The sequence below is a fragment of the Hyla sarda genome, chromosome 2 (genome assembly GCF_029499605.1).
Source record: "Hyla sarda isolate aHylSar1 chromosome 2, aHylSar1.hap1, whole genome shotgun sequence".
Classification (NCBI taxonomy): Eukaryota; Metazoa; Chordata; class Amphibia; order Anura; family Hylidae; genus Hyla; species Hyla sarda.
The window spans coordinates 254,768,884-254,793,428 of NC_079190.1; the positions used below are offsets into that span (position 1 = coordinate 254,768,884).

General features: G+C 43.3%; 1 protein-coding gene across 3 annotated transcripts in view; it reads left to right on the top strand.

The window, feature by feature from the left end:
- COL9A2 (collagen type IX alpha 2 chain) overlaps positions 1–14,253 on the top strand; it is a 111,227-nt gene extending 96,974 nt beyond the window's left edge. For all 3 annotated transcript variants that reach the window (XM_056556998.1, XM_056556996.1, XM_056556995.1), the window contains exons 24-32: positions 7,251–7,322; positions 7,537–7,572; positions 7,718–7,762; positions 10,013–10,045; positions 10,133–10,279; positions 10,412–10,466; positions 12,105–12,293; positions 12,667–12,744; positions 12,942–14,253. In XM_056556998.1, the coding sequence (XP_056412973.1) occupies positions 7,251–7,322; positions 7,537–7,572; positions 7,718–7,762; positions 10,013–10,045; positions 10,133–10,279; positions 10,412–10,466; positions 12,105–12,293; positions 12,667–12,744; positions 12,942–13,138 (852 nt within the window). In that variant the 3' untranslated portion in view covers positions 13,139–14,253. The remainder of the gene's footprint in view (positions 1–7,250; positions 7,323–7,536; positions 7,573–7,717; positions 7,763–10,012; positions 10,046–10,132; positions 10,280–10,411; positions 10,467–12,104; positions 12,294–12,666; positions 12,745–12,941) is intronic.
- Positions 14,254–24,545: the final 10,292 nt, after the last annotated feature.

Consider the following 24,545-nt stretch of genomic DNA (forward strand, 5'->3'; position numbering starts at 1 on the left):
AGCAAAATCAGCTGAAGAAAATATACAGCAGATCCTGTACGTGTGAACATACCCTAAGGGCTCATTCAGGGGTGGATCCCCAGCATATTTTACGCTGCGGATCCCCCGACAATGGACCCTACAGTGCTGCCTCCATCTGTGCCTGCTCCACCACTACGAGCAGATACGCTTTGATGTGTATACTGCACACACGCTTTGATGTGTATACTCACACACATCATGGCCACTCCTGCTCTCTGAGCTAGGCCGAGAGCAGCCGCAATGTGTGTGAGTATACACATCAAAGCGTGTCTGCTTGTAGTGGAGGATTGCCGTTATGAGCAGGCACAGATGGAGGCAGCACTGTAGGGTCCATTGTTGGGGGATCCATCCGTGTAAATGAGACCTAAGGACACAAGGCGTATGTGTACGCACAGTGCCTGCTACCAGTGTGTTGTATAAATCATTAGCTAGAACCCTCAGCTAATGCCAGACATCACCAATCAGGCTGATGTCCGACATTAACCCTTTAGATGCCGCTATCAAAGTTGATGGTAGTGTCCAAAAGTTTTAACGCCTTAAGGACATAGAGTTTTTCTGTTCTTGCACTTTTGTTTTTCCTCCTCACCTTTTAAAAATCCTAACCCTTTCAATTTTGCACCTAAAAATCCATATCATGGCTTATTTTTCGCGCCACCAATTCTACTTTGTAATGACATCAGTCATTTTACCCAAAAATCTATGGCAAAAACGGAAAAAAATTATAATTGTGCGACAAGAATGTATGAAGATTTTAAATTACATTTTTTTTTTATTTTTTTTAAAATTAAACATGTTCTGCACAGTGTGTGTGTATTTATTTATGATATATATACATAAAAAAAATATATATGTGTATATATATATATATATATATATATATATATATATATATATACACACACACGTTTTAAAATTGCCCCCCCACTTTTGTCACTGGCCCCCCATGTGCCCCCCCTAAATATGAATGCTGGAGACGCCACTGCATTGTAGTGCAGTCATGCTCTTCTCACACCCCCATGTAATGTACAGACACTATGGTGCAAGGCTCTGCACACTCATATGGGGGTGCAGAGCATTGCACCATAATGTCTGTACACTACTAATGAGACATGCTGGGAGTTGTAGTTTTAGAATAAACAAGAACCCTAAGAAGACCTGTCATTAAAAAGTTACTGCACCACACTGGCATGCTGGCAGTCTGGAATGGCCATTGTTGTACTTCACCTAGCAGTGTACCACCTTCAGTGACAGGGGTCCAGCCAGCAAGGGGGGAGGAAACAGTCTGTGCATTGATTGCAGCACCAGCCACCAATCAAGCATGATGCAGGGTAAGCACTGGGACTCGGGATGGAAGAGTGGAATCTAAGTCATGCAGGGCCATCTTTTGATTGGACCCTGGGCTAGCAATTTTTTTTGTACCCCCCCCCCCCCCCTTCATTAGGTAGACAGCATAGTTTCCTCACATTAGGTAGACACCATATAGTTCCCCCACATTAGGTAGACAGCATCGTACCCCCACATTAGGTAGACAGCATAGTACCCCCACATTAGGTAGACAGCAGTGTTCCCCCACATTTGGTAGACAGCATAGTTTCCCCACATAAGGTTAGTTAGCACACTAACCCTCCCCCCCTGCCTGACTGACACACACTAACAGACATATGCTTACAGACACACACTACAGACATACACTTACAGACACACACTACAGACATACACTTACAGACACACACTACAGACAGATACAGTTAAAGACACACTCACCTGGCCATCCATGGTTTCTTCTTTCCTGCGGCGGCCGGGACTGACGTGTGACGTCGCTGACGTCCTCCTGCACGGGTCTGCGGAGGAACGTAACTTGCGCAACATCCCCTGTCAGTCCCGGCCGCAGGCTCACTGTTTTAAAGGCAGCAGGGCCGGCCCTGCCTTTACAAGCGGCGGCTTGCTGCTTTAACGTGGGGCTTAAGGCCTAGCTGCTTTGGGCCCGCAGGAATGACAGGGCCCAGAGCAGCTGCCCCTTTTCCCCACGTTAAAGATGGCCCTGAAGTCATGGAGGTCGGATCTGCGATGCGAGAGAGAGCAGGGTTTGCAGACATAGCGCCTAACTGCCCGATCCAGTCCGCAACAGCCTTAATTCCATGCGTGCCTGCCCATGGGATCCCGCAGGATTCCAATCCCAATGCAGGGCTCTACCCGTAGCTGCTGTGTAACATCCACTATTACAACCTGCCCACTCTAGCATAGCAGTACACTGTAGTACACAAATATTGTAGTATTGCAGAGTCAATAGACACCTATATAAATCCCCTAGGGCAGTGGTTCTCAACCTTTTTTGCGACTGTACCCTCATAGGGTGAAAATATGTCCGTGGGTACCCCTTGCGCGTAATTTTGCGTGGAACTTATGCACGAGGGATACCTGCAGACATATAAAGCCATAAAAGTACTTAATTTCATAATAGCGTGTGCTTACCTTTCTAATGCAATACTCATGCGATACTTAATCCCCTTGTGCCATTATTCCCCCCTCCATCTTAATCCCATTGTCCCATTATTCCCCCCTCCATCTTAATCCCCTTGTGGCATTATTCCCCCCTCCCTCTGATCCCCTTTTGCCATAATCGGATATCGGATAATGGCAAAAGGGAATCAGGGGGAGGGGAGAATAATGTCACAAGGGGATTAAGATGGAGGGGGGAATAATGATTACCCCCCGCTTCATATTAATCCCCTTGTGCCATTATTCCCCCCTCCCTCTGATCCCCTTTTGCCATTATCCCCGCTCCCCCTCCATCTTAATCCTCTTGTGCAATTATTCCCCCCTAGATCCCCCTGGGCCAATATATGAGATTCATACAATAACACCCTCCCATACTGCAATGTTACACTTAGTTTAACATGCTTACCAGGCCTGTGTCTATCCCGTTTGTCGGGAGTCGGAGGGCCGCACTGACAGATGACGTCTTTCTGCGCTGTGCCGAAACCTCCGTGCAATGTCAGGGACCTCACACGTCAGGCCTGGCAGCCACTGCAGCTCACGTAAACGGTACAATATAGTGAGCTGCCGCGGCGACTGTGGAGTCCAATCTTAGCTCTGTACTGACTAATACTGGCCAATGTATGGCCGGTATTTGTCAGCGAATTGCCGTACTCCCACATAACCCTTGGCGTACCCCTAGGTGTACGAGTACCCCTGGTTGAGAACCCCTGCCCTAGGATGACTGAACAAAAGTGTGAAAAAAGCAGAATATAGGTAGCCGGAGGGGTTAACCTCTCCTTCCTCGTGGTCCATGGCTCTTCATTTAAAGGGGTACTCTGCCCCTAGCATCTTATCCCCTATCCAAAGGATAGGGGATAAGATGTCAGATTGCCGGGGTCCCGCTGCTGGGGACCCCCGGGATCTCCGCTGCGGCACCCTGCTATCATTACTGCACAGAGCAAACTCGCTCTGTGCATAATGACGGGCAATACAGGGGCTGGAGCATCGTGACGTCACGGCTCCGCCCCCTCGGGACGTCACGGCCCGCTCCCTCAATACAAGTCTACGGGAGGGGGTGTGATGGCTATCACGCCCCCTCCCATATACTTGCATTAAAGGGGCGGCCGTGACCTCATGAGTGGGCGGAGCCATGACGTCACGATGCTCCGGCCCCTGTATCGCCGCTCGAGCGTGCTCTGTGCAGTAATGATAGCGGGGCGCTGCAGAAACGTTGCTGTTATGAGATATGTGTGAATAAACCTACACTTTTTTATTGGAGTGCTGTGCCATTGGATTTTTTTTAGATATATAGATAGATATTAGATGAGAGGGATAAATAAATGGATAGACATGATAGGTGTAGAGAAAAAATAGATACACAGATAGATAGAAAGATAGATAGACAGACAGACTTTTGTGAAGCCCTCAGTTAACATTTAATAGACTGCAGTGCAGTTAAATAATGTTTCTTCAACTGTTGATGTTTTTTATATGATTTGGTGCTTTTTTCCACTAGAGGGCACTACTTTGCCAATTTTAACACATCTAAGATTATATAAAAGGTTGTAACAACGCCTTCACATTTGCTATGTGCACAGAAAGCCTACAATATGAAAGACCAGTACAATTCAGTTTTGGATCTGCTTTTTGCTAATATAGTAACGAGCTACATCAAAAGTATTTACAGTAATAGCTTGCTTTTGCCATTTGAATGCATTTTTAATGCAGACCTATGGCACTGCACATGCCTAACCTCATGTGACTACAGATTATCATAATATTTTTACATAAATCTTTACACAAGACTATTGGAACATTCTTTTGACACCAAACACAGACTAAAACACCCCTTATGTAAAGTAAATCACAACTAGCACAGTAAGTGAACAACCAAATTATGGGAGCTATACAGTATATAGCTGTAAAGAAGGCAGCATATCTTCTACACTTCTCCCTTGGCCTCTCACAGTGGTCTTCTGTGGGTCACACACTTCAAGGGGTACTCCGGTGAAAACATTTTTTCTTTTAAATCAACTGGTGGCAGAAAGTTAAACATATTTGTAAATTACTTCTATTAAAAAATCTTAATCCTTCCTGTACTTATTAGCTGCTGAATACTACAGTGGAAATTCTTTTCTTTTTGAAATGCTCTCTGATGACATCACGAGCACAGTTCTCTCTGCTGATGTTATAATAATAATAATAATAATAACAACGCTTTATTTATTGTTGTCCTTAGTGGGATTTGAACCCAAGTCCCCAGCACTGCTAACCACTGAGCCACCATGCTGCCCTTGGCTTACATCTGCTATGTATGGTTGCTAAAATGGACAGAGATGTCAGCAGAGAGCACTGTGCTCGTAATGTCAGTGTTCCAAAAAGAAAGGGATTTCCTCTGTAGCATTCAGCAGCTAATAAGTACTGGAAAGATTAAGATTTTTTAATAGAAGTCATTTACAAATATTTTTAACTTTCTGCCACCAGTTGATTTAAAAGAATAAAGGTTTTCACCGGAGTACTCCTTTAACTTTATTTTCACCTGCCTCTGTTCCATATCTAAGCTCTCACACACTTCTCACATATCTGAACCATAACCTCCAGTCCAGAACCTTGCCCATCCTTGTAGGCACCTTATACATTTTGAAATTCTCAGACTTTTTGCTGGCACTTTACACCATATCCTTTCTCCACAATGTAGACACAGCCCAGTACTCTTCCTTCATAACTTACTTCTCCCTCAGTATTGAAGACAAGTTCTTCAAATGACTCTCTATCTAACCACCTGTGCAGTTCAACCAATCCAATCCCCCCGTATACCTTTCTTACTACAGTGTTTATCCCAGACTACCCCATCTCTTTAATTTATTACTAAACACTAACACCTTTCCATTAAAACATGCAACCATCACACCCTTCCTCAAAAAGTCATCCTTAGACCCATCCTCTTTGTCCAGCTACTCCCCCTCCCCCATGTGTACTCTCATGCAACTCACTCTTTGACCACCTTCAATCTGGAACTACACTAACCAAGCTGGCAAAAGATCCACTCACTGCCATAGACTCATGTCAAGCTCCTTCTCCTTGACCTTTCCTATGCTTTTTACATGGTTGACCACTCCCACCTGCCACAAATCTCACTCTCTCCTGGATCTCCTTATACTTCAGCAACCGTACATTTAGAGTGTCCTTCTCACACACTACCTTCACACCTCATCCCTCATCATCTTACTGATGAAGTCAACCAACGTTCTGTCCTACTTTGGTCCCTACTTTTTTCCATCTGTACCTTTGACCTGTGACAGATCATTTAATCCAGTTTCTATGACACTCAAACCTCTCTGTGATTCTGGAGAGCAGGGAAGGTTATCTGGAGCAGTGTTTGTTAGCCACAGTATATTTGCATTCTTTTCCACCTACTTTCTAAAACTCAACATAGAGAAAACAGAATTCATTATGCCCCCCCCCCCATCTTGCTCCACCCATTACAGGCTCTACCCTCTCCCTGGTACCACATGTCCACTGTCTTGAGGTCACATTTAATCCTGCTCTCTCTTTTAAACCACACATTCACCTTACCACCTCCTGCTGCACCAACCTCAAAACCATTTCTTACATTTGATCTTTTCTTAACTGAACTTCTGGTACATGCCATCATCATCTCCCAAGTGGACTATTGAAACATCTTCCTCTCCGGCCTTTCATCAAACACTCTTGCTCCCCTCCAATCCATCCTCAACTCTGCTGCCCGTCTAATCCACTCTGCTTCTCCCCTCTGCCAATCCCTTCACTGCCTAGCTATTGCCCAAAAAAATTTGCTTTAACTATTAACCATGACATACAAGGCCGTTGACAAAGTGTCCCCTCAATATATCTTTGACCTAATATTCTGATATCAACCCTTACACAATCTCCGATCCTTCGCTTGTGCTCTACCATTGTCAGCTCACACAACCGCATCCAAGACTTCTCGCATGCTTTGCCCATACACTGGAACTCGCTATTCCGACTTATCTGTCTTTACCTCACCATCAAAAAGCAACATGAAATCTCATCAATTTAACAATTGAAAAGGTGAAGTAAGAATGAAATAAAAATTTTCCTGCCATGGTGATTATAGATTATGAGACATTTTTTTTTCTTGGTATGATTAGGTGCAGTGTTCAGACTGCTACTCCTCTCATGAAGTGTACATCAAGAGCTAGGGAGATAAGAACAGCGCTTCAATGTGCAGGAGACAAAAAATAGGTTAATTTCCCTTCCCCAGGTATCATGGTCATCTGAGCCGGGTTCAAAACTTGCAACCACTGATAAGGCCCTGTATATTAGTTAAATGTAGGTGTTGCTGCTGTCTGCCCTCTGGTGTAGAATATCAATTCAGGATGCTTGGCAACATGTATATATGTGCTGGTATTAACTGGGATGAAAATTACAACTCCATAGAAAACACATTTCAAAGGATGTACATTCTTCATCAGCTTTAACCTGGGAATTGAACATGTGCTATTTTTCCACCTGTATGTTACAATCTTAATGACTTGCAAAAGAAAACAAATAGATGTGCAGTAAGGTTGGGAAAGAACTGACCTTAACACTTCAAAGCCATGCGTTTGTTTGATCTGATCCCAGTACTGAATAGTTGTATCATGTGGACAACAATCCTATTAAACTTTTCAATGTTCTAATTCAAACGACTGGAACGAAATCCTATTATCTGGTCTGAGTGAAATTGTTTGTTTTTCCTAATTTCTTAGGGTGCAAAGGGAGAACAGGGACCTCCCGGCATACCAGGACCACAGGGAATTCCTGGAGTAAAAGGAGACAAGGTAAACGCACCGTCATTTAAGATTATTCAGAATGTCTTTTTCTTGTGTTTACTCCTCTGCTATGTAAATCTTAGCAGGCTTTTGGGGGGGGGCGGGGAGTCATCTGTAAGGGGGATGGGTAATCTATTACTACTATCAAATATCCTGAAATGTATATGGTAGGTACTGATGCAAGGTATTGGCAAACTTACTTGTTGCTTCTTTTATTCTACAGGGCTTTCCAGGGAAGGTTGGAGGAAAGGGTGAATTGGTAAGTGTGTTGTGATGTTTTTTTTTTTGTAAACTAACCATATGTTTGGTTATCTTTCATCTGAAACCCATAAAATACACACACTGCTGTCAAACATCATCCTTTTCTTGTTCATAATGCTAAAGAAAATTTTGCTTGTCTTTAGGGTGATCCAGGAGTTGAAGGTTTAGGTGGTGAAAAGGGAGAAAAGGTGAGTTGCTTTACTGCATAACGGTTAAATAAACTTTCCTCTTGACTAAGAAAAGTATTGAGGCTGGATTTGACTCAAATGTGATCCTAATGATAGCTCAATCTTTGGTGAACAGTTCAGAACTAAGTAAGCTACATTCTCTAGTATACCCCTACTGCCTAAAACATGCTCCCCTTCCCAAGTCATTTTGGAAAGAGGGGAGCTACAAGTTTATATATTAGTGTGGTGTCTGGGGTGTTGCAATGGTGAATGAAGGGTCTGGTGGTATTAGCCCTTACTTGTCGTGACACCAGGGTGCAGTTTGCTCAATAGTAATGTTCCTGCCGCTAACCGTCCCACAAACGGCAGGGATAATAAATGGAATTTCCACAGCAGATTTTATGTAACTGGAAAACTTTTCTTTAATTGGTATGCAACAGTATTTACAATTATGCAGTTTTTCAGAGAGAACCGGGATGCAGGTTCCTCACAGGTTTTGCTGGGACTTGAAATAATGAGCTTTTTTATGCAGACTATGGTGCTACTAATTATAAGATTTTAGCTGGTAGTAGTCACACAGGATTTGATAGGTTGAGCTTGATAACTCACGGTTTTAGTGGCTGCTAGTTCTTTTAAGTTTTGGCCTAGATGAGTTGAATGAAGTTATGCTGATTGTGCTTGCTTGATATCCAGGAGATAAGAGAGAATTTACAGACTACAGCCCTTTAGATAATAGGGGGCTGGACTAAGCTCATTGGTCAGCAAACCTGTAAGTCCTGAACCCAGTGAACTCTGGGTACATCACATGACCCAGTAAGGTCCTTAAACAATTATACATCACAACTGTAAATCACATGACCCGGGAAAGGTCCTATACATTTATATTTCCTATGCATTAAATAATATACCCACACAACGTCCAAAAACATAGCTGATGTATACAATGTACAGACAATGGGCCCATTGAGTTTCATGGACCAAATTTAGTAAACTAGTGACTACATTAAGTATAATTTGAACATTTGAACATATTTAATTTTTCAGGACTGAAAAGCATTGGCTGCTGCTCTTTTAAGTCCTGCAATAAATGGATATGATTGGAAAATGGACATTGAAGGGGTTATCTGGCATTTTTTAAAAATATTTATCCTATATGCAACAACAAAAATAAATAACCTTAACTTTCCTTCCACCACTCCATCAGTGCTCCGATATTGGCCTCCCATTCTTCAGCCCCTGTCTTCTTCTGCATTCTGGGGCATGACACGTCACACTGCGCTGAGCTTACTGTATTGCCTGCTGCAGCTATTTCCCACCTCATGCGCTGTTATGGCCGGGCACGTTACATGACACTGCCACTTAGCATATCACCAGCCAAGACAGAACATAGTGGGACTGGTGATAAGCTCTGTGCAGTGTGATGTGTCAGGTCCTAGAATGCAGAAGATTGGGGCCAGAGAAGGGGAGACTGATATCAGCACACCTGGGGAAGGGGCGAGAGGTAAGTTAAGGTTAGTTATTTTTGATGTTGCAGCCTGGGCATATAGGATAAATAAAAACCTGATGTGAACGTGCAGTAAGTGATGTGCCTAGGTTAGTTTTTCTACATTTAACAAACTTATAAAAATGTATATGTGATAAATGTAATAATTAAATTTATTATACTTTCACCGGCCAGGCTAACTGGCACTCTGACGTCAGAGTTTCTGGCCGCAGCGCCGCCCAGCTCATCAATATTCCTCCCCTCTCTCCACATCTCCCTCTTCTCCCCACTCTGTAATGAAGAGGGAGAGGCGGAGGGAGGGGAAGAATATTCATGAGCTGGGCGGCGCTGCGGCCAGAAACTCTGACGTCAGAGTGCCAGTTAGCCCGGCCGATGCAAGTTAGCACCTACTTAGCATATACCAAAAATAGAAGATTACGGACAAACGGCGGGGCGGATCCGGGCATGGTAAGCATAATCTCATCAGCGTCCCTCGCACTACCCACCAGTACCTCTGGTTAGTGTGGGGGGAGCAAGCTGACAGTTTTCCTTTAAATGCTTCATGATCGTGAAATTAAGAGAGGCCCATAAACAGAGAGGCTTTAGAGCTAAAAATTGTATAAGGAGTGAATAGTTTCCTTAGCCTAATATTATTAGGGCAGTAGGTCTTTTATAATGTATACTTTTCTTTTTATAACACACATAATATACAATTAATATTATTTGTTTAGCAATGCCTGGTATTAAGAACAATGGCTCAAATATGTATCTGTTTTTTGTTTTTTTAGGGGGAGTCTGGCGAACCAGGTCCAAAGGGTCAGGTAGGTTTGTCAAAATATAAAATGTTTTTCTTTATTTGCCATTGCTAACAGCATGTGGGTTAAATAATTTCTTATGTTTCTTTGCAGCAAGGTGTACATGGAGAAACAGGTTATACAGGCCCCACTGGAGATCCTGGCCAGCCTGGAATACAAGGCCTTGCAGGGCTACCAGGACCAAGAGGACTTAATGGAGAGAGGGGTGTCCCTGGGATGCCTGGACGCCAAGGAATTCCTGTAAGTAATAACAAAATGTTCTTATATGACCAGGGCAACCTCAACTTTAGTGAGACAGTCATGTTCTAGAGCAAGAAGATCTCAATTAGACATCGTGTCGGATAAGGTTTCAGTAAGATTTTTTTCTTTCAGGGAAGAGATGCAGGAGATCAGCACATAGTTGAAGTTGTTCTGAAAATGTTGCAGGGTAAGTATTTCTCAGATAAGTCAGGTACCGAAAAGGCAGCAAGGAATGTTCAGATGTTGCTGACTGGTAAAAATGTTGGAATAAGCTAATAAAAAGGCTTCCTGCATGTGACTTTTATGCACAAATGCAGATTTTGTGTAGGTGGCCATTTTGAGCAACATGTATCTGCAAAATAGTAAGGGTATGTTCAGAAGGAGAAAAACTACTTAGAAAAAAACACCTAAACACCTGAATGAAATTAGCTGTGTGCTTTTATTTAACTTTTGGTGCTGATTTTAATGTTGTCCTTCACGTGGATTTTTATGCAAGGAAAAAGTGAATTATTTTTTTTTAAATCCCCTTTCTACATTGAAATCATTGGGAGATGTTTTGTTTGTTTTGGGCTAAACTGCACAATTTTTGTTGTGGAAATCAGTATGGTTTCTGTTCCACAAACCACTTTTTGCTTGTGTGAACAAACCCTACACCACAAAACCAAACCCCATACCTAGACTACAGGTGGGGGTGCAAGACCTCTTTTGAATGCACCCTCTCTTAAAACTTATCTTTTATTATGTAGTTTAAAATACGTGTATATAACTTGAAAGGAAACCTAGTGGTTAAAAACCCAGCGGTGTCACCACTCTGAATGTGTACAATCTCTGCAGTGCTACAGGACCTCATTGGTGGGTATACTGCTGTATTTAAAACCAAAAATGCACTGCCTCCCCTACATGCGTACATGTGCGGTTTGGTTTTCTGTTATATGATACAACACCTGTTCATTTGGTTCTATGCAAACCCTACACCAGCACAAGGTAGGGCAGATTTATTAACAATGGTCCAGATTTATACAAAAATGTGTCTGATTTTTATCTCAGACATATGGGCTCAGCTTTCATTGCTCAAAATAAGCTGTGAGGTTGCTAACTGTCTGAGACAAAAATCTGACACAGATTGAAACATCTGGGCCAATGTCTTTGATTACTGTATATACTCGAATATAAGCCGAGTTTTTCAGCATGATTTTTCGTACTGAAAACGCCCCCATCGGCTTATACTCGAGTGAACTCTCTGCCTGTCAATCCCTTCTCAGTGGTCTTCAATCTGCAGACCTCCAGATGTTGCAAAACTACAACTCCCAGCAAGAGGTACACTGGGGGGGCCTCAGACAAAGTGAACGCTTACCCAAGAAGGTTACACTCCCCAAGTGCAACAAGGGATCAGAGTATGGAAGTTAACGAGTGACTGCAGCCTTTCCACGTCCAAATAAATGCAATCTTTAGAAAAAGATTGTGGCGGAGGCGTGACGTCACATGCCGCCGGCCGGGTGGTCGCCGTAATCAGACCCGGAGCGAACACGCTCCGGGGACTGATTACAAACAGGGTGCCACGTGCAAGATCCCGGGGGTCCCCAGCGGCAGGACTCCCGCGATCAGGCATCTTATCCCCTATCCTTTGGATAGGGGATAAGATGTCTAAGCACCGGAGTACCCCTTTAATGGAACTAAGCTGCAGAACCACACCCAACCTGGAGACAGATGGGGAGCGATTTTTAAATTAAGTTAGCTCTGTTTTTCTATTCCTGGATAACCCCTTTAAAACATTAATATCTTTAAATGTTTTGTTTATTATTGCTAAACCTTTTTTTGTTCACAGAGCAACTAGCAGCTGTAGCTGTCAGTGCTAAGAGAGCAGCCCTTGGTGGAGGTGGCATCATGGGACCACCTGGACCTCCAGGACCACCAGGACCACCTGGAGAACAGGGAATACACGGACCACATGGGCCTCGGGGTATTCCGGGAATTATAGGGGTTATGGGCCAAATTGGAAATACAGGACCCAAAGGTTTGTAAAACTTTGTACATAGATCTGGCAAAGAGCATTGAATAAAAAACAAACTGAATATTTTTCTGATAAGTATTACAATAAAATTACATCAATAACTAGATAAATCTGCATGGATTTCTATCAGTGCCCAGGAAGCTACAAAATAAGCAAGAACGCTGAGTGAGTAGATACACTCTAGAGAAGCTACATGTGTTATTTTCTTAGTTTGCTTAAAAACTTGACTTCTTAGATTAGAATTCACACTAAAGCTACCAAAAAGAATTCACACAGGAAAACCTCACCAGATACAATTCAGAGTACTATAGTGCTGTCTGATATAGACAGTTTATAATATATGCATGAGGTTAAAGACTTTACTGAATTCTTCCAGGTAAACGTGGAGAGAAGGGAGATCGGGGAGAACAGGGCCGTGGACACCAAGGCCTTCCTGGACCTCATGGAATTCCAGGTGAGACTGGTGCAGATGTTGTTTGGTCTGAATATACTTTAATTATTCTGTGTACTTTCTCTGCTGACTGTAAATTTTAATCTCATCTAATAAGTCAAACCTCACAAGGGTTATTTTACATTTACAAAAAGATTCTTTGAAACATAGACATGGGAGATGATGCATTGCAGATTAATAGAGAATTCTCTCTTTCTCAGGTCTCCCTGGTATTCCTGGCCAGGCCATTGATGGAAAAGATGGGGAAAGAGGCCCAGAGGGTGCTGCAGGACAACCTGGTAGACCAGGCTTCCCTGGACCAGCAGGTTTGCCTGGATTTTGTGAAGCGGCAGCATGTTTGGCAGCATCTGCCTATGCCCCAGCCTCTCTGACTGAACCTGGCACCATCAAAGGTTAATGATCATACTGTTCTCTACGAATATTCCCCAGGACATAAGAAATAAACTGAAAATTTCAGAGTAACATCAGTTGGAGCTGATTTCCTGCTGGATGGGCCCACACCCCAAATGAACCATCCCAATGGGCCCCTAACACAGAGAAGAGATTATTTTGAGCGGCAGAACCATTAACTTTGGAAGGAACAAGAGTGAATTTTTAGAATTCATTATAATTTCTTAATCAGTGATTGAGTACTATCAACCACTTTCCTCCTAAACACTGACCTAGACACTATCCTTTCTTTTCCACATTCTTTGGATACTTGGGGATGTGACTTCAATGATGGCTTTGAAGGATATCTAGTCACTGAGTCATACCTTCCATCGGACATCTAAAGCCATGTAATTATGTCTAATGCAGAAGACCTCAGTGAAGCACCCACGTATGCGTCCACCGTTCTGTAGGAAGGGGAGAACGGCAATGCCTTTATTCTAATTGTCAGTGTTACAAATGGTGGGCTTGAATTTTGTTTTGGATAAAAAAACATAAAGGTCATTGGTTTTTGCTTTATTTCTGTGGTTTTTCATTTGGACCTATGCTATGTAAATGATGTGACACAGACATACAGATCACAGGCACCCTTATTTATTCAAGGAGTGCACAGAATTATAAGTAAAATATGGTTTATTCCAGTATTACTTACTGCTGTCTTCACATTCTGGGATCCTGTTAAGGTAGGAATGACTTCTGTGGTAATTGTACAGCATGTCTAGAAGGTAAAGACCTGTGACCACATGCTCCGTACAGGACTAAGCCTATCTTTACTAGTAGGTGCAAGCTAGTAAATCAACAGTATTGGAAACATCTTCCACCCATTGACATTTACTTGTTGCACATTGCAGCATTACCTCACTATTGCTTCAATTATTCAGTATAATAAACAAGTGATTGATGATATCAAAACTACAAAATACATAATCCACAGTGGAGCATTTATGAAAACTGGTGCACAAGAAAATGGTGCTATACTCACAGCTAGCCCCATTCTGTCTCCTTAAAGGGGTATTCCAGGAATCATAAAAATGCCCTTTTTCTTTCAAAGACAGCGAACTCATTGTCTCCAGTTTGGTTGTGGTTCTGCAGCTCAGTTCCATTGAAGTAAGTGGAGCCAAGTTGTAATACCACACCCAAAGTGGAGACAAGGAGGGTGCTGTCTTTGAAAGAAAAAAGGCCTCATTTTTGATTCCTGAAATTCCCCTTTAAAGGGTTACTCTGGCCCTAGGACATCATATCCCCTATCCAACGGATAGGGGAGAAGATGTCTGATCACGGGGGTCCCGCTGTTGGAGACCGTTGCAATCTCCCATGCAGCACCCACCTGTGGGAGCTGCACACAGCGCTGCAGCCTCCGAGTCTGAGGGGTTAAGACTACGGGGCTGGAGTATCGTGATGTCATGACCCCCGACCCTGTGTGACATCTTGCCACGCCCCCACAATGCAAGTCTATAGGAGGGGGCGTGAACGATACTCCGGCCCCTTAGTCTTGACCCGGCAGACTCAGAGGCTGTAGCACTGCATGCAGCTCCTACAGGTGGGTACTGCATGCAAGATTGCGGGGGTCCCCAATGGCGGGACCCCCGCGGTCAGACATCTTATCCCTTATCCCTTGTATAGGGGATAGGATGTCTTAGGGCCGGAGTACCCCTTTAAGTTTTATGGGTTACTGTAGGCTCCCCATCCTCCTTACAGCGGTCATAATGAGTTGTCAATTGTAAGGAAGTTTTGTATATTTTCTGAACTGAATTGTAAATCCCCACAATGTTATCGATTTTATATGACTTTTGGTGAGATTTGCCCTTATCATGTGACTGTATCACAGGCATGGGTTCTTTATACTGTATGTGTGCTTGTATTCTTTTTTCAGACTATATCAAGCAGCAGCATCTTTCTTCAGTCTCTTGATAGCGTTGCGTTTTTGTATGTCTTGTCATGCCTGTCACCATGTTGTACTACGTGTGTGTGTTTAGTAGTTGTGACTGTTATGTAGTGTAATGCTCTCTTGTGTTCATCTTTTGAACTTGTGACGTCATTGCTTCCTTATCATTGTGTCTGTATTGTGTTACATTGGCTACATGTTTCTTGCAGCTCTTGTGTGTCTGTCACCCATTTGTGTTTTCCATGTGTGGAACATATTGGCCTTTTTTCCTGTCTATAGGTCTTTGTTTATTTAATATGCTTTGGTTGCATCTGGGTGTTTGTTCCTCTTGCGTCTAAGGCAAGCGATTAGCGTACCTGTTTTCTTTTGTCTTCACATGTCTAATGTGCTTGTTGTCTTTGTCACAATCTTTTTGTCTATATGCCATGTGGTAAACATGGATTATGTACTGTATTAAGTGTATAAAGTTGCTTGAAACCCTCTACCACTCCTCATTGTTTGTTTTACATTGTCTTTGTAGTGTGCTACAATGTGCTTATGTCTTAAATATTCTGCTTGCCATCTTCCCCCCTGTTGGTTTATTGTCCTTTGTCATGTCTACTTTGTAACATTGTGTTTGTTCTTACAGCATAACAGCATTCAGTATAGGCAAATTCACTTTCTGTCATTGTAAATGGCCCATGCTTGTATGTCACAATATAAAGTGTTAAACAGTCACTATGTTCAGGCATAGCTAATCAATCTTTCTAAATATAGTAGGTGCAATAATTAGAGATCTTTCTGGGAGAAAAAAATAATTGTATGGGGTGTCTGTGTTCCAGTATGTAGTAATATGGAACAAAGGTTTAGTGACCTGATGTCTGTGTATCCTCAAGTATGTATTAGGAGTTGGGAGGTTAGTCTACTAAGGTCTGTGTTTTAAGAGGTCAAAGGTAAATGTTCTTCATTAGGCCCCATTGTCATTGAAACTTATTTTAATATAATGTCTGTTTTTCATCTACACTCTGCACATTATACAGATTTACCTCACCCCTTTCCCTTTCCATTACTAGTTTGTCCAAGTTGTAGGCAAGGCCCCTCAGACAAAGTTTATGTTTGTTAACCTGTAATTTAAGTGTGTTTGTGTTTTACTGCCAATTCACAATACTTAAACTGTCCATAGCTGAGTGGTTGTACTATGCTATACCACCTCTGCCCTTTTTTAATGTTCCTTTAAATGTAAATCTATGTAAATGATTATTTTATAAATAACTGAAAGAATAATTGTTGCGTAAACAATGAATAAAGCAAGTTGGGGTGTAGTTTTTTCTGCCATTGTTGAGTTGTGTTTTTCACTGTTTATAACTATTGCATGTTTTAGTTGACACAAAATTTGAATTCTAACATTAATACAGAGTAGGGTCACACGTGCCATATTTGATGCATATTTTCCTACCCATTGAAGTCAATGGATAGCAAAATACGCAGCTGATTTTGCAATCCCTTGACTATAATGGGTAGGAAATTATGCAGCAGCTAATACAAAGCAAAATACGACACGTGTGACCCTACCCTTAAAGTAATTTCTCCATCAAGGCACATCTATGAATAGTTTAACTGTGTCAGGGGAGTGTAAAGTAGACAGAAACACACTTCCTGTCTTGAAAGAGGCTTAAAGGGGTACTCCACTGCTCAGCGTTTGGAACAAACTGTTCAGAACGCTGGAGCCGGGAGCTCGTGACATCATAGCCCCGCCAACCTCATGATGTCACATCCCGCCCCCTCAATGCAAGTCTATGGGAGGAAACGTGACAGCCATCATGCCTCCTACCATAGACTTGCATTGAGGGGGCGGGGCATGATAAGGGGGTGGGGCTATGATGTCACAAGCTCCCGGCTCCAGTGTGAGGTGAGATTTTCAAACCCATGCAAAAGTCGAGGCCAGAGCCCGAGGTTGCAAGTCTGCAGGAGATAAGGGGGAGGTGAGGAGCTGTGCACGTATGTCCTCTTTCTCCTCTCCCTGCTCTGTGTTTTCCCCGTGCAAACTTGCAACCTCCCGTGGTAGATTAGGTCCTCTGGAGACAGAGCAGGGGGAGGGGAGGGAGCTGTGTAAGTCCTCTCTCTCCCCCCTGTTGTGTCTTCTTGTGTAATGCAGAGCTGCGTCCTCCATCCTCTGGGAGGGGTGCAAGGTGAGATTTCTGAACCTAAGGGGCGTGGCTTAATTATCTCCTGCAGACGTGCGACCTCGGGCTCTGCAGTTAGACTTTTGCATGGGTTCGGAAATCTCACCTCACACCGGCTCCAGCATTTGGAACAGTTTGTTCCAAACGCTGAGCAATCCTTTAAGATGATTTGCCCCTCCCTCATGCTTTCTACTGCAGCTCTTCTTGTTTGTCTTGACTGATGTGTATAAGGACAATCCCACCACAGGCTCTCCAGGAAAATGCCGCACACATGGAGCTAGATTACAGCAGAAATAGAATCTATGAAATATACTACCTACTAATCTTTTAAAAGAAGATGTATCATCTATTGTCTAATATACTGAGCCAAATTAACCTCAATAAAGAAACCCTGGAGATCTGCTTTAAAAGATGAAAATGCATTAACTACATTTACTTATCGCCCTGAAACAAAACGTAGCTGTTGAAATGCAATTTGTTAATATAGAGAAAAGCGTAGTACGGCTGACACATAAATGTAGTCTAGTTAAAGTGACTGAGTGAACTTTGGACAATTCTGTTTTTTTTTTTTGTCAGAAAGGTATTGAATGATAAGATGATGACCACATCCCATGTTATTGGGACCTTGAGTGAGTAACTGTAATCCATGTAAAAATCTCCTGAAGCACCACCACAGGGAAGATGAAGTACTAGATAGTACAGCTTAGACTGAAATCTATGGACATCTGTGAAATTCACTTACATATGGCTTCTTGGCCTTTTGGCTAAGTGTAGTACCTTTCTGTTAGTGGTGTGAAAGACCACCAAGGCAGGATACGGGAACCACACAGAATGGTGCAGGTGTACCAGGGCTTGCTGTATGGCCAGGCAGTGGGCCCTGAAGCAACCTGTATCTTCTGTATCTTGCCCTAAGGTTCAGATAGGGTAAGAGCCGAGGTGCAAAAGTGCCCAGGGTGCCGGAACTCACTTGGGAGTAACGACCCCACTTGACTGATAGCACTTTATCTCTCCTCTTCTGAGCACTCACCTCTAGCGTTCTGGCTTTCTGGCTGTCGATCAGCAGAGGAATTTTTATAGATCCGTCTAGATGTCCGGGCAGTATCACACTGTGCACATCCACTTATTTATTTTCTATGTTTTGTCACTGTGCTCATGTTTGTGTTGTTGGGGTGCTCCCCCCTGCCGGTCTAGGGGAGGTGTGTCTGGCCATCAGGTTCCTCACCTCCCTGTCATGCCCCGTGGCATTCCTGCTTCGGTAGGAATGCAGAACCGGTTTTACTGGTTCCTAGGTGTCAACTTGGTTAGCGCCTAGTTGTCCACCAGGAGCACTTTTCAGTCCCTGAGTAGCTTCGGCGAAAGGGGACATCATACCTGGAACCTTGAAGATGCCTTCTGGCCCAGTGGTGAAGGGTTTGGTTTGTTGGGGGGCCTCTCTCCTTGTTTTTGTGAACACTCGCACTTTTTACTTGCACTTGGGTGACTCGAGAGCATGTACCTCGGCTCTTCAATTAAAAAAAAAATCACAAACATATAAGGTCTTCTGGCATGTTTGTAGCTGCTCTTCTCTCTGGCTACTACATATGTATAAAATTTGAAAGTGGGTGACCCTTTTACATCGATTGCTTAGGATCAATGAACAAGAGATCTGAAAGCTAGAACCCTGACTGATCACTAGAATGAAGAGTTTAAATAGCACTTTGACTCCATTAAGGTTTTCAACACGAGTGTCCATAAGCTTTGTCTGGTATTGCCACTTGGCTTCATCCATTTGGAAGTATCTTAGTTACAATACACAGACAGCAATGTGTAACTAAGTTATGTGCATTTCTAAAACAGCTGCTCCTTTTTAAAAATCATAACAGATGCTGCTACAGATTTTTGTAATCCACACATATATCTTGAAAGATTTTAATTCTTTATAAATTAAAATAAACATAACTGTAATATTTGCTATGAATAAAGCATGTACAGGGTGGGCCATTTATATAGATACACTTTAATAAAATGGGAATGGTTGGTGATATTAACTTCCTGTTTGTGGCACATTAGTATATGTGAGGGGGGAAACTTTTCAAGATGGGTGGTGACCATGGCGGCCATTTTGAAGTCTGCCATTTTGAATCCAACTTTTGTTTTTTCAATAGGAAGAGGGTCATGTGACACATCAAACTTATTGGGAATTTCACTAGAAAAACAATGATGTGCTTGGTTTTAACGTAACTGTATTCTTCGATGAGTTATTTACAAGTTTCTGACCACTTATAAAATGTGTTCAATGTGCTGCCCATTGTGTTGGATTGTCAATGCAACCCTCTTCTCCAACTCTTCACACACTGATAGCAACACCGCAGGAGAAATGCTAGCACAGGCTTCCAGTATCCGTAGTTTCAGGTGCTGCAGAATGAGCAAAAAAAAAATTGGAACAGGACCCTCAGTTTACACAGAAGATTGGTCTGACACTAACCCACATGGGATAGATCCCTCCAAGACTGTTGGAACACAAAAATTGATGGTATGGTGTGGTATATGGGGTACAAAGATAGTGGGGCCATTCTTCATCAATGGAAACCTCAAGGCCACTGCATATACGAAATTGCTACATGATGATGTGTTTCCCTCTTTATGCACTGAAGCTGGCATGTTCCCTGAGTTTTTCCAGCAAGATGGTGCACCACCACATTATGGGTGTCAGGTCTGAGCATTCCTCGATTAACAGTTTCCTGGAAAGTGGATTGGTCGTGGTGGGCCAGTTGAATGGCCCCCAAGGTGTCCCGATCTGACCCCTTTAGACTTTTATCTTTGGGGTCATCTGAAGGCAATTGTCTATGCTGTGAAGATACGAGATGTGCAGCACCTGAAACTACGGATACTGGAAGCCTGTGCTAGCATTTCTCCTGCGGTGTTGCTATCAGTGTGTGAAGAGTGGGAGATGAGGCTTGCATTGACAATCCAGCACAATGGGCATCACATTGAACACATTTTATAAGTGGTCAGAAACTTGTAAATAACTCATGAAAGATTAAAGTTATGTTAAAACCAAGCACATCATCGTTGTTCTTGTTAAATTCCTAATAAGTTTGATGTGTCACATGACCTTCTTCCTATTGAAAAAAACAAAAGTTGGATTCAAAATGGCCGCCATGGTCACCACCCATCTTGAAAACTTTTCCCCCCTCACATATACTAATGTTCCACAAACAGGAAGTTAATATCACCAACCATTCCCATTTTATTAAGGTGTATCCATATAATTGGCCCACCCTGTAGATTGTGAAAAGACCATGTTAGGTTATGTTCACATGGTGTGGTTTTATATGGATTGCAACATCTTTATAAAAAATGCACACTTTAGTTCTTATGGTGCAAATTTTTGCAGGTCACTTTTTGTAGCCGACTGGGGGGAGGGGGGGTACTAATCCATGTCCCTGTCAGAGACATATTAAAAGGAAATTCCACATTAGCAATAGATGGCACTGTCTCACATTTCTGCCGGTAGATTTCCCTCTTTTCCGAAAAAACTAAAATGTGTAAACATAGCATTATAGTTAAATAGCAAGGGTTTAGGGTGTGTTCACACGCTCAGGTTTTTTTTTAACCTCTTAGGGATCCAGGGCATACAGGTATGCCCTGACGTCCAGGTACTTAAGGACCCAGGGCGTACCTGTATGCCCGTGGGAATTTCAGTCCCCGCCGGGCGGCGACCGGACCGTGATTCCTGCTGAAATCATTCAGCAGGCATCCCGTGATAACAGCACAACCGGCGATTCTGGTCATACAGGTCACGTGTGACCCGATGACCTGGAGTTAGATGGTGATCAGCGGTGTAGTATACTCCTTCAATCACCTCCTGTAGCTGGGGGGAGGTGGCGATCCCATCACCCCCCCAGGAGCGCTGCTATTGGTCGGTCCGACCAATAGCAGCCGGTAGAGGAGGGGTTAATGTCCCCTTCTCTCAGCTCTGCTTGCCCACCGAGTTCAGTCGGCGGGCAGAGAGAAAGAGCCAGGGATCCCCCTCTGCTGAGATCTGTGCCCCTCAGGGCTGAACCCTTTAGTACAGGGTGAATTTATGTGCAGGGACAGGTAGGTGGTTAAAAAAAATTCCCCCCTGACCCTAATAGGTCTTAAAGGGTCTGCCACAGATTTTATAGCACTACCCGGGCCCTATTAGGGTTTCAGGGCGCTGCATTTGTCCCCCTTTTTTTAGGCCACATTGTTTTTTTTTCTTTATATAACGGTGTGTGATGTCTAATTACACACCGTTATATAAAGTTGACACCAAAAACATACACTACACACTTCCCCCCCCCCAAACACACACAACCCCATCAACCCCCCCCCCGCCATCGCACAAAGACCCGCCCCCCAACCCCACCAACGTAGAATAAAGCCGATGGCCCTCCGGGCATTTTCGGTGGAGGAGGCACACGCTTTAGTTGCCTCCAACACCGAATCTGCCAGTGAGGACGAGGAAGATCCTACTTTTCTGTGTTCTTCCTCGTCCTCCTCCTCATCTAGCACTGGTGATGAGTCCCTTGTATGGCTGCAAAGACGCAGCCAGGAGAGGCCATGCACACCCCATGAAAGTCCATGCCGCTCGTAATAGAAGTCCGCCCCCCAGACAAGAGTACCGGAGCCCCCTTCTGGTGAGCCTGTCTGGAGGCCCCCAGAGGGATATCAGCCACAGACCACTGTACCCCACTTTAGTAACTTAGTGTACCCCATGTAAAGCTCCTTGAGAGGGGGTCCCGCTGTTCTGGCTCCATAGGCTATGTAAATGCTCAAGGCCCCTGACTGCGCTCCTGCTCTTCCAAAACCTGGTGTGCACCCGCAGAGCTGTTTTCATCCAAATATGAGGTATGTCCTTACTCCAAAGAAATGTATTTACAAATTTTGGTGGGTATTTTCTCCTGTTACCACTGTTTCTCCTGTTATCATTTGGGGTAACCTCAGCATTTTAGTATAAAAAATAAAAATTTTCCTTTTCACATCCCACTTTAACGAACATTTATCATTCATGGGGTTACAAATTTTGGGGGCATTTTCTCCTAGTACCCCTAAAACTGCATTTTAGTAAAAAAAAAAAAAATTCATTTACACATACAAAGTCCTGTATACAAAGTTCAAACACCTATGGGGTGTTAAGGCTCACTGTACCCCTTGTTAAATTCCTTGAGGGGTGTAGTTTCAAAAATAGTATGCGATGTAGGTTTTGTTCTGCAGTTCTGGCACCATAGGGGCTTCCTAAATGTGACAGATGTGACAGATGCTGCTACAGATTTTTGTAATCCACACATATATCTTGAAAGATTTTAATTCTTTATAAATTAAAATAAACATAACTGTAATATTTGCTATGAATAAAGCATGTACAGGGTGGGCCATTTATATGGATACACTTTAATAAAATGGGAATGGTTGGTGATATTAACTTCCTGTTTGTGGCACATTAGTATATGTGAGGGGGGAAACTTTTCAAGATGGGTGGTGACCATGGCGGCCATTTTGAAGTCTGCCATTTTGAATCCAACTTTTGTTTTTTCAATAGGAAGAGGGTCATGTGACACATCAAACTTATTGGGAATTTCACTAGAAAAACAATGATGTGCTTGGTTTTAACGTAACTGTATTTTTCCATGAGTTATTTACAAGTTTCTGACCACTTATAAAATGTGTTCAATGTGCTGCCCATTGTGTTGGATTGTCAATGCAACCTTCATCTCCCACTCTTCACACACTGATAGCAACACTGCAGGAGAAATGCTAGCACAGGCTTCCAGTATCCGTAGTTTCAGGTGCTGCAGAATGAGCAAAAAAAAATTGGAACAGGACCCTCAGTTTACACAGAAGATTGGTCTGACACTAACCCACATGGGATAGATCCCTCCAAGACTGTTGGAACACAAAAATTGATGGTATGGTGTGGTATATGGGGTACAAAGATAGTGGGGCCATTCTTCATCAATGGAAACCTCAAGGCCACTGCATATACGAAATTGCTACATGATGATGTGTTTCCCTCTTTATGCACTGAAGCTGGCATGTTCCCTGAGTTTTTCCAGCAAGATGGTGCACCACCACATTATGGGTGTCAGGTCTGAGCATTCCTCGATTAACAGTTTCCTGGAAAGTGGATTGGTCGTGGTGGGCCAGTTGAATGGCCCCCAAGGTGTCCCGATCTGACCCCTTTAGACTTTTATCTTTGGGGTCATCTGAAGGCAATTGTCTATGCTGTGAAGATACGAGATGTGCAGCACCTGAAACTACGGATACTGGAAGCCTGTGCTAGCATTTCTCCTGCGGTGTTGCTATCAGTGTGTGAAGAGTGGGAGATGAGGCTTGCATTGACAATCCAGCACAATGGGCATCACATTGAACACATTTTATAAGTGGTCAGAAACTTGTAAATAACTCATGAAAGATTAAAGTTATGTTAAAACCAAGCACATCATCGTTGTTCTTGTTAAATTCCTAATAAGTTTGATGTGTCACATGACCTTCTTCCTATTGAAAAAAACAAAAGTTGGATTCAAAATGGCCGCCATGGTCACCACCCATCTTGAAAACTTTTCCCCCCTCACATATACTAATGTTCCACAAACAGGAAGTTAATATCACCAACCATTCCCATTTTATTAAGGTGTATCCATATAATTGGCCCACCCTGTAGATTGTGAAAAGACCATGTTAGGTTATGTTCACATGGTGTGGTTTTATATGGATTGCAACATCTTTATAAAAAATGCACACTTTAGTTCTTATGGTGCAAATTTTTGCAGGTCACTTTTTGTAGCCGACTGGGGGGAGGGGGGGTACTAATCCATGTCCCTGTCAGAGACATATTAAAAGGAAATTCCACATTAGCAATAGATGGCACTGTCTCACATTTCTGCCGGTAGATTTCCCTCTTTTCCGAAAAAACTAAAATGTGTAAACATAGCATTATAGTTAAATAGCAAGGGTTTAGGGTGTGTTCACACGCTCAGGTTTTTTTTAACCTCTTAGGGATCCAGGGCATACAGGTATGCCCTGACGTCCAGGTACTTAAGGACCCAGGGCGTACCTGTATGCCCGTGGGAATTTCAGTCCCCGCCGGGCGGCGACCGGACCGTGATTCCTGCTGAAATCATTCAGCAGGCATCCCGTGATACAGCACAACCGGCGATTCTGGTCATACAGGTCACGTGTGACCCGATGACCTGGAGTTAGATGGTGATCAGCGGTGTAGTATACTCCTTCAATCACCTCCTGTAGCTGGGGGGAGGTGGCGATCCCATCACCCCCCCAGGAGCGCTGCTATTGGTCGGTCCGACCAATAGCAGCCGGTAGAG